Below are 12,199 nucleotides of genomic sequence, written 5' to 3'. Positions count from 1 at the left end.
CTGATTGGTGCATTTACAATCCTTTAGCTAGACACAGAGCACTGATTGGTGCGTTTAAAATCCTCTAGCAAGACAGAAAAGGTCTCCAAGTCCCCACTCGACCCAGGAAGTCCAGCTGGCTTCACCTATCAATGGGTTAACATTAAAGAGGAAGTAAACCAAGTTAAAAATTCAGGAGAATTTCACAATGGAAAGAAAATCTGCATTGTGCTTGAAGAATAAGGAAAATTTTGGTAAGAGGAAGAGAAAAAAAGGTATGAACATCAAATGCCAAAGGACGTAAATGTTCATAAAGGTTCTGGGAAAAGCAAGTAAATCTAGGAAAAAGGCAAATTGGCATTGGACTGCCAAGGACTTCTAAGTATCTTGCTAATCCGTTTTTATTCATCAGGCATGATAAGGACTTCCAATGGTTTTCAAAATTCAAACCTATCCTCAAGAGGAAAACAATTGGCCATTACTAAGGATATTCAGAGAAATGTGCCATAGACTTAAAAATAAACATCCATGATGCTTCCATTGCTAAAGATCTCTCCCACACTTAAGCTTAGCACTTTGTCTTGAAGGTATCTTATGCTCCCACGGAGACCGCAACAGAATTAAAAGAATACTTAGAATTCAGATAACTCAACTTTTTTACTTCTTTCTAACATCCCCTGCCACAGGAACATGTGGCAGTCTTCTGAAGGTTATTTCCACAATTTTTCCAGTAGTCCATATCATCCAAAAACAGCTCTATTAGAAAATCCTTCCTTCTACTAAATCAAAATTTGCCTGCCTCTAATTTACACCTATTAGTGTAATGATGAGGAGTTATATAAGTAATAATCCTTATTACAGTCCTTCAAATATTCAAAAAGTTCTCTTCCCAAGCTAAATAGGCTAAATAAAACAAGATCAAACGTTCTTCATTAGACATGACTTTTAGGTTTGGTGTGAATCTTAATTGCACTTTATTAGCTATGCGACTTTGGGTTTAGCTTCTTTTACTGCAAAATGGGGATAATATGACATATTCTACCACATGGATGCACTGTGAAGACATTATGCTAAATAAGCCAGACACAAAAAAACAAATATTGTATGATTCTATTTATATGAGGTACCTAGAGTGGTCAAAATCATAGACACAGAAAATAGAATGGTAGTTGCCAGGGGCTAGGGGCCATGGGAACAGGCAATTGTTGTTTAATGGGTACACAGTTTCAATTGAGGAAGATGAAAGTTCTAGAGATGGATGGTGGTGACGATTGCACAATGTGAATGTATTTAATGCCACTTAACTGTACATTTAAAAATGATTAACATGTTAAAATTTTGTTATGTACATTTTACAATAAAAAAAGAATAGTAAGTATGACAAAATTGTAAACTTTAAATGATTTAACATGTGTAAAGGAGCTGGGTATAATGGCTCACGCCTGTAATTCCAACACTTTGGGAGGTTGAAGCAGGTGAATCACTTGAGCACAGGAGTTCAAGACCAGCCTGGGCAACATAGTGAGACCTTGTCTCTACAAAACATAAAAAATAAATTAGCTGAGCGTGGTGTAATACACCTGTGATCCTAGCTACTCAAGAGGCTGAGGTAACACAATTACTCAAGCCTGGGAGGTCAAAGCTGCAGTGAGCTGTGGATTCCACCATTGCACTCTAGCCTGGGTAACAGAGTGAGTCTCTATCTCAATTTAAAAAAAAAAAAAAAAGCCGGGCGCCGTGGCTCAAGCCTGTAGTCCCAGCTACTCAGGAGGCGAGGTGAGAGAATCACTTGCAGTGAGCTGACATTGGGCCATTGCACTCCAGCCTGGGCAACAGAGTAGGACTCTATCTCAATTTAAAAAAAAAAAAAAAAAAAACAGCGTGTGGCCAGGTGCGGTGGCTCACGCCTGTAATCTTAGCACTTTCTGAGGCCGAGGCGGGTGGACTGACTGAGCTCAGGAGTTTAAGACCAACCTGGGCAACACAGTAAAACCTCTTCTCTACTAAAATACTAAAAATTAGCCAGGCGTGGCGGCATGTGCCTGTAATCCCAGCTACTCAGGAGGCTGAGGCAGGAGAATCGCTTGAACTTGGGAGGTGGAGGTTGCAGTGAGCCGAGATCACACCACTGCACTCCAGCCTGGGCGAAAGAGCAAGACTCTGTCTTAAAAAAAAAAAAACAACACACACACACACAAAAAAAAAACATTAAATGCCTTATACTAAGTGTCCCCAACCCCCAGGCCATGGACCAGTAACAGTCAGCAGCCTGTTAGGAACCAGGCCACATTGCAGGGTGAGTGGCTGGGCAAGTGAGCAAAGCTTCATCTGTATTTACAGCCAGTCCCCATTGCTTGTATTACCGCCTGAGTTCCACCTCTTCAGGTCAGCGGTGGCATTAGATTCTCATAGCAGCATGAGCCCTATTGTGAATTGCGCACACAAGGAATCTAGGCTGGGCACTCCTTGTGGGAGTCTAATGCCTGATAATCTGTTACAGTCTCCCATCAATCCCAGAAGGGACCATCTAGTTGCAGGAAAACAAGCTCAGGGCCCTCGCTGATTCTACATTGTGCTGAGTGGTATAATTATTTCATTATATATTAGACTGTAATACTAACAGAAATAAAGTGCACAATAAACAATGCATTTGAATCATCCTGAAATCAACCCCCATCTGCCACCCTCAGTCCGTGGAAAAATTGTCTTCCATGAAACCAGTCCCTGGTGCCAAAAAGGTTGGGGACTGCTGCTTACACAACACTTGTCCTATAAAACATGGGCACACAATAGTGACTATAATAGACTGTTACCAACTATGGGGCCTTGCTTGGCTAAATTCTATTTTTTAATAAAGTAAGAACTTGCATTATCATGTCTCTCAGTGTTCCCAACACTGTGCTGCACACAGGTACTCTGAGAATTTGTTCCATTAAAGAAAAAATTTTAAAGCCATTTTAGGATGACTGGAAAACCACTGCAGACAAGGGAATAGAGGGCCAGACATGGTGGCTCATGCCTGTAATCCTAACACTTTGGGAGGCTAAGATGAGCAGACTGCTTGAGCCCAGGAGTTTGGGACCAGCATGGGCAACATAGCAAGACCCCATCTTTTAAAAAAGAAAAAAAAGTTGATTAATCTAACACACACACATAAAGAAACCATATTACTTTAAAGTAACATCTCCTTGGTACAGAAGAGTCTAGAAAACACAAAACTTCCCAAGATGTTAGTGTGTTAATCAGTGAATGACTGCCAAACTATTCAGATAAGTGGTGATAAATACACAAATTGCTTTATTAACTTAGGCTTATCAAATTATAGGCAAATTTTACCAATGGCCCTCTACAAAAAGCATACATAAACAAAGAAGTCGTGTAATAAATAAACTCTCAGCAGTGAAGAGCCACAAGTGACAAAAAAGAATAAAAACCCCAGAGCTACCTGTCTCTGAATGGGGACGTTTATCAACAAAGGTTATTGATGAGAAGTCAGTATGACTTTAAAGCATCTTCATAAACTTAAGATAAAATTGATTCAGTGAGCCAGGATGTAGCTTGACATGGATTTAGACATATCACTCCCAGTGATGGAAAGGAACAGAAATTTTATCACTAATATCATGGTGAACATTGGCAGAATCAAAAGTCTGGATAAAAGGAAATATGAGAATTTCTCAAGAGAAAAAATAAGCAGTGTCTAGAATTTCGTCCAGACCAAACTGATTCCTTGCAAAATTCAAAATTAGATTAAAAAGAATATTTGGAAGTTAGTAAAGGAAAAGTGAATACATGAAATCCTAGCTAGAAGATTCACCATGAACAAGTTCAACCAAATCAACTGCAATGGTTATTTTCATAGCTTAGTAATGTCGTATTCTTCGCTGTAGGTGAGAATATTGTAGGCACAGTATAGCTTAATTATAGTAGGGCATTTGACAAAATCTTTCCTAATATCCACACAAAATGTCATATGAGCCTGACAATAATAGATAGAACAATGCTGGGCGCGGTGGCTCAAGCCTGTAATCCCAGCACTTTGGGAGGCCGAGACGGGCGGATCACAAGGTCAGGAGATCGAGACCATCCTGGCTAACCTGGTGAAACCCTGTCTCTACTAAAAAATACAAAAAACTAGCTGGCGAGGTGGCGGGCGCCTGTAGTCCCAGCTACTCGGGAGGCTGAGGCAGAATGGCGTGAACCCGGGAGGCGGAGCTTGCAGTGAGCTGAGATCCGGCCACTGCACTCCAGCCTGGGCGACAGAGTGAGACTCCATCTCAAAAAAAAAAAAAAAAATAGATAGAACTAGTAGTTATTGAACTACAGGCGCCCGCCACCTCACCGGCTAGTTTTTTTTTTGTATTTTTTAGTAGAGGGGCATAGGCTGTGAGCTGGAACGTGCCTGAGAGCATGTCCAGCACAAATATCTTGGTTAAAGTACAAGGACATAGAATATACTTATTCCCTTATATCTAACAGCTACATAGGATAGGGCTTAACAAAGAGTTTTTAGCACAAAGCAAAGAAGGCTTGAAGGAAGTTAGTCTTTAAAAGAAACGATTATTTCTAACACTTACAATTTATTCTTTAACAAGAAGGGAAACTTCGAAGAGGAAAGTTTTTACTTTCTACAATTCCCTCCTCTTGATTTTGTATTTTTCTTGAAACCTTTTTTTTTTTAACATGTTTTGGCTTAGTTGTTTTGCTTGAGTTTTTAAAAGAAAAAGTTTTCTGATTGATGAAATGTGAGAGTAAAAGGGATAGCCAATCGAACTAGAGCACAAGTACTGCTTTAATTACTTGGCAGACTGTCCAGCAAAGGTCCTTTATAATACTACCATACATCTGCTTGGGGATGAGTAAGGGTGGACAGATGGGTCAGCTTTTGGAAGTGCCTGACCTTACTGCAGCCTGTTAAGTCTCCAAGGAATGCCAAATGTTCCCCTTGTCATTGGAGACACGAGATAAAATTGGTCTTGGATGATGGAGGCTGAATGGGCCTTGAAGACTGACCCCCACAATACTGCACTTTAGGAAATAGCAGAGAGAATCTGGCACAGTTTACTATCCTAGGCTGTAGGATCTTGAAAAAGAGCTACCATGCAGTCCATGTCTTGCCGATTAGAGGACCTTCTGAGTGGAAAGGAGACAACCTGAGCTTCTGGCCTACCATGTGCACAAGCATAATAATTGCTTTTATTTACAGTGCAGAGGGAAAATTAAATCCATTTTAGCTAGGCATCTACATCCTGATACCCTGTCTTAATTGCTATGGCTTGCCTTAGGTATTTTATTCCTACTACAGAGACTTTAGTTTTGTCGCTATGTTTGGGAGAAGTGATTGATGCAGAGGTTGAAGGAGCAATAAAGCATATTTTAAAAATTCCTTTAGGATCCTTTCCTGAAATGTCAGTTCCCATATTATAAATACGACTTAATGAAAGGGAGGAGTTTTCAGATGTTGCAATAGTAAGCTGTATAGGATTACACCGGTTATGTTCACAGCTAGAAAGAACAACTCTTGGTGAAATGGATATACAGTTTTAAGGACAAAGACCTCTGGAAGCAGTCCACCTTAGACTTTTAGTGTTCTATAGGATATTAGACCAAGTAGAATATAGAGATTTTGTTTTAGAGGGACAAGAGTCCAGTTTCTACAATTTATATAGCTACTATGCTCTGGATTATTAGTATCCTTACAGGAAATTATGTCTTTCTAAGAAAAATTAAAGAAGTCCAAGAGGGACAGAAATATTTTTCTGAAGTAGTAAGCTGTCTTTGGTTATTTAAATCTTCACAAGGTATAACTAAACAGGCATCAAAAGTAATAACTTCAGGTGAGTTAGATCTAGTTACATGAATAATAAGATGAGGAATAAAGGGAAGAAAAAGATAAAGCTTCTCTTAGCCCTAATTTGGTAGGGCTTGACCTTGGAACAATAGCCCATGATTTTGAAGGTGATGACGCTTTCTTGACTCAGGTATGATATGTCCATCCTTTTTCTGCTGTGTGAACAGCAGTCTCAGTGGTTAGCAGCACAAGGTAGGGTCCTTCCCAGGCTGGCTCGAGTTTTTCTTCTTTCTATCCTTCGATGAGGATGTGCTCCCCAGGCTGCTGCTTGTGTACTAGAAATTCTAGGGGTGGTACCTGTGCTAAAAGATTTTTAGTTTGGAGAGAAGGGAAAGTGGAAGATAAACTAAGTATATAATTTCTGAGAAACTGATCTTTTGTTTTAAATGTGGGGGCATCAGCAGTGGAATGTAAGGTATCTTTTTGACTTTACAGTCCCTAGTGCCTTTTTGCTAAGAAATTTTTTTCCTTATTTTTACTTATGTTGTTTCTGAGGGACCCTTTGGGGCTCCTTATTTTGTCAGAACTGCATATCCTGGGGCGTGAGGCCCCAGCATGACGCCCCCTGCTCCATCCCAGCTCAGCACTGCCTAGGGCACGCTGCAGCCCCACTCCCTCTTAAGGTGTTGGCCTCCCTGTGGTCCTCACCGCTCCCACGCATTGAGGCCTTGGGTATGAAGGGGCTTGTGATTCACCAGGCCACCCCTGGACCTTGCTCCTGCCCAAGCCCCTGCCATCTGGCCCCTGGCCTTGGGTTGGGCTGGGCTGGCTAATGGCCGCGCGGCCCCCTCCCCTGCACAGGAAGTATCTGTCTGTGGTTAGGTCCTCCAGCCAGCTCACACCACAGCCTCTCTAGGAGCTGCTAGAGGTGGAAACTCGTTGGCATTAAGCCTGAGCTTAGAGGGGCCCGGCCTAGGTTCCTTGATGCAGTTGGAATAAGATTTTTTTTTTTTAAATAAGGTGTTCAGATAATATTTCTTTTTGGTTTAGTAATATTCCTTTTCCTTTTGAATTTTTTAGCACCTTTTTATAACCTTTTAATGTAGGTAAAAATCCATATTCTTATGCCTCCTTATTTTACTACATTTTACTTTCCCTACACTCTGCACATAAACTGTTTAATTTTACATTCAAGATGCCTACTTTTAAATTATACAATAGTTCTTGCATAAATTCTCTAACTTTTTTGCAACTTTCACAATCACTGACATGCCTCAACTTTTTGACTATCTTTTGCCCTATTTCTCTCCCCAGTCTCCCCTTCTGTGTCTTTCTCTGATCTCTGTCTCTTTCAAGTCTTTCACTTATTCTCTCCCTCTCTCTCTCTCTCTCATTTGGGCTCCTTTTCTGTCATCCCGTTTCCTCTTTCTCTTACACTTACTCTTCTGCGCTGGGTGGGATCTGTGTGGCCACAGTCCGGGCCCTGGCCACCGCCAGCCTAGAAGCTCGGCAGGTGACTGCCCCAAGTTGCATGAGTCATGCCCCTTTGCCTCCTTTGCTCTCCTCCTGGGGGCCGATCCCCACCCTCTTCTTCCACACAGAGCCAGGCTGGGGAGAGGGACCCACCCTCTGGCGCGCCTAGCTGCCTGTGTGGCACAGGCTCCTGGCCCCAAGGCGCTCATACTGCCCCACTCGGCTCCAACTTGCAGACGTCCATGGCCAGCCGGCCTCTGAGGGTGGTGAGACACACCCAAGGGGCCCACGAGGTGAGGGGCTCAGGGACCAGCAGGCTGGGTGGCTCTGGCTGTGCGGAAAGAGAGTGTCCCAGCCACCTCTGCTCTGCCAGGTGCCAGGGATCTGCAACAATGTGGAGCCATGCTCACCGCTCTCGCTTTCTCTCTGACTTCCTTTCCTAGTTTCTCTTTCCTCTCTGCTGGTCCTTCCCTTGCCTCTTTCTTCTCCCAAGAAGAGGGGAAAAGGAAGTTATGAACATTTTTCCTATGACCAGAAGTTTGTGTGAGGTTCAATCTCCCCCAACGGGGATTTTTCACCTCTTTTTAACCTCCAAGACACGTCCACTAAGGAATACTTCACCCCCCAGGCCTCCCCGTGGCTTTTCTTTCCTTAGTCCTGACTATGGAATGCTTTACCTTGATATGTACCAACCAAAGAATGCTCCACCGCCCCGTGGCTTCTTTTTCCTTAGTCCTGACCACCAGGGAAATATTTTACTGGCTCCCATGGCATTTCCTTCCTTGGTCTGTGCAGAGCTGCCTGGTCCACATGGTATGTGAGGATCTTTTACTCCAGGTCACCAGCCGGTTTCTTTCCGCATTGCTGAGACTCCAGTTTATTCGTCACACCTGGTGGGTCTCGATTCCTTAGCTGGAGGCCTCAGGAACAAGGCAGTGGGGCACCTTCGTCGTGAGAGAGGACCAGAGACGACCACCCGCCCCCCACCCCCACGCCGCCCCTGGAGGAGAATGGCTTCCCGTACAGGCCACCACCATTGCTATAAGTAAAATGTTTATTTAGAAACAGAATGCTTGCTCCTCAGTACCACAAGGAAAAATCAGCATTCAGACAAAAATTTTTCTCAGCAAGGCAATTTTACTTTCTGCAGAAAGGGTGCTCCTCACAGATGAAACAATGGTGACAGCACACCCGAACAAAAGAGGGAAGCAGTTTTCATCCCTTATGCAGTTTGTCCCTGCTACTGTGTCCTGTCTCTATTGGCTGGAGCTGGACCTCACAATTTAAATTAAACTCGACTGGCTAATAACTTAAAACTTTCCTAAATAGGGAAAGGCAATCGAGAACAAAGGAAAAGAGGAAGTTGCTTGCGAAAGGACTTAGAAAAGTAATAATATTTTCAAATAAGGAAGGGGCATAGGCTGCAAGCTGGAACGTGCCTGAGAGCATGTCCAGCACAAATATCTTGGTTAAAGTACAAGGACATAGAATATACTTATTCCCTTATATCTAACAGCTACATAGGACAGGGCTTAACAAAGAGTTTTTAGCAGAGCAGAGGAAGCTTGAAGGAAGTTAGTCTTTAAAAGAAACTATTATTTCTCACTTATCATTTATTCTTTAACAAGAAAGGAAATTTCGAAAAGGAAACTTTTTACTTTCTACAGGCTGATGAGTGCAGCTAATCCTCATTGTTATGAGCATCACTATTATCATCACTTGCAAGAGCCATGTGACAATATTTAGATGATTCTGGGTTCTTTTAAAGTACATACATACTCAGGATTCCTTTGGGAGGATGTAATTTCACATTTATATGAAAAACTGTCACTACCATACTCAGCTCTAATAATATTTGATATCACTTGGTAATAAAGGTTTATCGGCTAGGCACAGTGGCTCACACAGCACTTTGGGAGGCCAAGGCAGGCAGATCACGAGGTCTGGAGTTCAAGACCAGCCTGGCCAGTATGGTGAAACCCCATCTCTACTAAAAATACAAAAATTATCCGGGCATGGTAGTGGGCACCTGTAGTCCCAGCTACTTGGGAGGCTGGGGCAGAAGAATTGGCTTGAACCCAGGAGGCAGAGGTTGCAGTGAGCTGAGATCATGCCACTGCACTCCAGCCTGGGTAACAGAGTCAGACTCTGTCTCAAAAAAAAGGTAAATAAAAAATAAAGATTTGTCATCATATACTCAAAAGTACTTCTGTTATTCAAATCTTCCTAACTGGGAGTTAGAACTATCTCTGACTCTGTTCTTGTAGCTGTCAGAGCATAAAATGCCCTTCCCACTGTTTCCTCATTTCCAGACTCCAAAGCCATCTCCTCCTCAAAGTTTGGCCCATCTACTTTGGACTACTGTTTTCTTACTGAGCACTAACAGTACCTTTTGTTCTATCTCTCTTTTGGTAATATCTCTCTTTTGGTAATTCACTATACACTTTCTAGTTTATTTAACTACATAAAACTTAGTTCTCAACAAGACTATAACTGCCTTATGAACAGGGATCAACACTTGAGAATCTTCAGAGTCTCCTACTACATCATGTAAGAGCTCACTAAATGTTTGATTTATAACTAGGCTTAAGAAAAATAGGCCGGGCGCGGTGGCTCAAGCCTGTAATCCCAGCACTTTGGGAGGCCGAGGCTGGAGGATCACGGGGTCAGGAGATCAAGACCATCCTGACTAACACGGTGAAACCCCATCTCTTCTAAAAATACGAAAACAAAAAATTAGCCGGGCGTGGTGGCGGGCACCTGTAGTCCCAGCTAACTCGGGAGATTGAGGCAGGAGAATGGTGTGAACCTGGGAGGCGGAGCTTGCAGTGAGCGGGGATCGCACCACTGCACTCCAGCCTGGGCGACAGAGCGAGACTCTGTCTCAACATAATAATAATAATAATAATAATAATAATAAAGAGCAGCTAGTTTTGGAGAGTTTACTATATGCCACATCCAGTGCTAAATGCATACATGGATTATCTTACTAAATTTTCTGAACTCTATAGAGTAAGTGCTATTATTTGAGAAAGAAAGTGAAGCTCACAATAACTTGCTCAAGGTCATACAGCTAGTATGTGGCAAAACCTGGGCCTGAATCCAGCAAAGCTCTTAACTACCTCAGAACACTGCACAGTTCCAGCCCTGCTATACTATATAGTCCATGAATGATTTCGATTTCACTAAGTTAGAAGTTTGAATTTCAGCTGAGCAGAGACATTTTAGCCAAAAAGTAAAATTTTTAAAAGGATGAATTAAGAGAATTTCCCACAGACATCTTTATAATAAAACGAGGGGGAAAGCCTCCCATGTCCTAATTATGAGAGTGATATTAAGGTGTGGGTCACAATTTCGTCAAGAAGTAGCTTATGACAATACCGCTTTGGTTTAGATATTTAATAAATAGGACTCTTTCTCTGCCCCTACGAGGACGTGGAAATGAAGGATGGATGTGATAACTGTCAATTCAGAACTCTGCAAAATGCCAGACTCAATTCTCGTTTTAAGAAGAGCCAGGGCTCTTGTTCCACCCTGGATTCTTCACACAAAACAGCATCATCCTCTGACCTCTTCACACAGAGCGAGCTTCACCCCACTACCCAAAGGGGAGTGCTGATCCACATGGTCTCCCCATCCCCGCTAGAAATTGATCCCAAACACCAGCCGCTGCACAGACGTAGGCTACTTTGGTCTGCAACCCCCGAACTTGGTGATACCTCATCAAGCCGACCCCTCCCCAACATTCAAAATGCCCAGACAGGCCGGGCGCGGTGGCTCAAGCCTGTAATCCCAGCACTTTGGGAGGCCGAGACGGGCGGATCACGAGGTCAGGAGATCGAGACCATCCTGCTAACACGGTGAAACCCCGTCTCTACTAAAAATACAAAAAAAACTAGCCGGGCGAGGTGGCGGGCGCCTGTAGTCCCAGCTACTCCGGAGGCTGAGGCAGGAGAATGGCGTAAACCCGGGAGGCGGAGCTTGCAGTGAGATCCGGCCACTGCATTCCAGTCCGGGTGACAGAGCGAGACTCCGCCTCAAAAAAAAAAAACAAAATGCCCAGACCACCATCCGAAAGCCAGTCTCTTATACAAAGGAGAATCCCTGCCTACAAAGTAGTTTTCCACCTCCGACTCCTCCCCACAGCGAACAGTCCTTCTGGATCCAACTAACCCACCGACCCCAACAGGGCCCAGCACCCACAGGGTTCACAAGCTAGAGAAGGAGCTACAAGCCCTGTTACTCGCAAGTCTCGAGCGCTCAACTCCAACTGACCTTCCCTCTGCCAGAGCAAGAACACCACGAGTACCCGCCGAGAGCGAACCTGGCTACACAAAGCCAGGTGCCCTCCGCCCCTGGGGCTTCCCCGACCAGCCCCGCCCGGCGCCCCGCGCTCACCAGCTCTCCTCCCCCTCCTCCCAGCCTGACAGACGCTCCAGCTAGTCCAGCAAGCCGCCCTCCCCCGCCGCCGGCAAGGAGGTGGCGTCCCGCAGCTTCTGGTTACTCTTCCGCCTCGGGTACATACGGCCCCGCCGCCCTACTCGGCGCTGAGGCCCAAGGGGAAGCCCCGATGGGACCCCGCGCCGTAGGAGGGAGTGGAGGCGCTGGCGAACAACTCTGCCGGGCCGATGGAGCCGGGGCCCAGCACAGCGCGAGCGGCTCCTCAGCTGTTCGTGCTGCTTCCCCAGCTTCTTCACCGGCTCCTGCAGCTTCCGCACCTCTTGGTCCGCGTTCACGTTGGAGTTAACGTCCTCCATCCCGGCCCGGCTGCCTCCGTCGCCTGCCGCCCACTCGCTCTCGCAGCAACAGGGAAAGAGCCGGAGGAAAGAGGCGTCCCCGCCGCTCACTCCAGCCGAAGCGCTCGCATGTAGCAGGGCCAGGCCCCGCCGCCAGGGTCCCCCCAGCGCCGGTCCCGAAGTGCCGCTGGGCTCTGCCGAACCGCCTCCTCGGCGCCGG

General features: G+C 44.8%; 1 protein-coding gene across 1 annotated transcript in view; it reads right to left on the bottom strand.

The window, feature by feature from the left end:
- ST20 (suppressor of tumorigenicity 20) overlaps nucleotides 1–12,193 on the bottom strand; it is a 22,964-nt gene extending 10,771 nt beyond the window's left edge. The window contains 1 exon segment of the mRNA XM_011938393.1: nucleotides 11,962–12,193. Within this exon segment, the coding sequence (XP_011793783.1) occupies nucleotides 11,962–12,000 (39 nt within the window). The 5' untranslated portion in view covers nucleotides 12,001–12,193.
- Between the last annotated feature and the right edge of the window lie 6 nt (nucleotides 12,194–12,199).

The sequence above is a fragment of the Colobus angolensis genome, unplaced genomic scaffold (genome assembly GCF_000951035.1).
Source record: "Colobus angolensis palliatus isolate OR3802 unplaced genomic scaffold, Cang.pa_1.0 Scaffold172, whole genome shotgun sequence".
Taxonomy (NCBI): domain Eukaryota; kingdom Metazoa; phylum Chordata; class Mammalia; order Primates; family Cercopithecidae; genus Colobus; species Colobus angolensis.
Note: the sequence above shows the minus strand (reverse complement) of the source record. Positions and strands in the feature narration are given on the sequence as shown.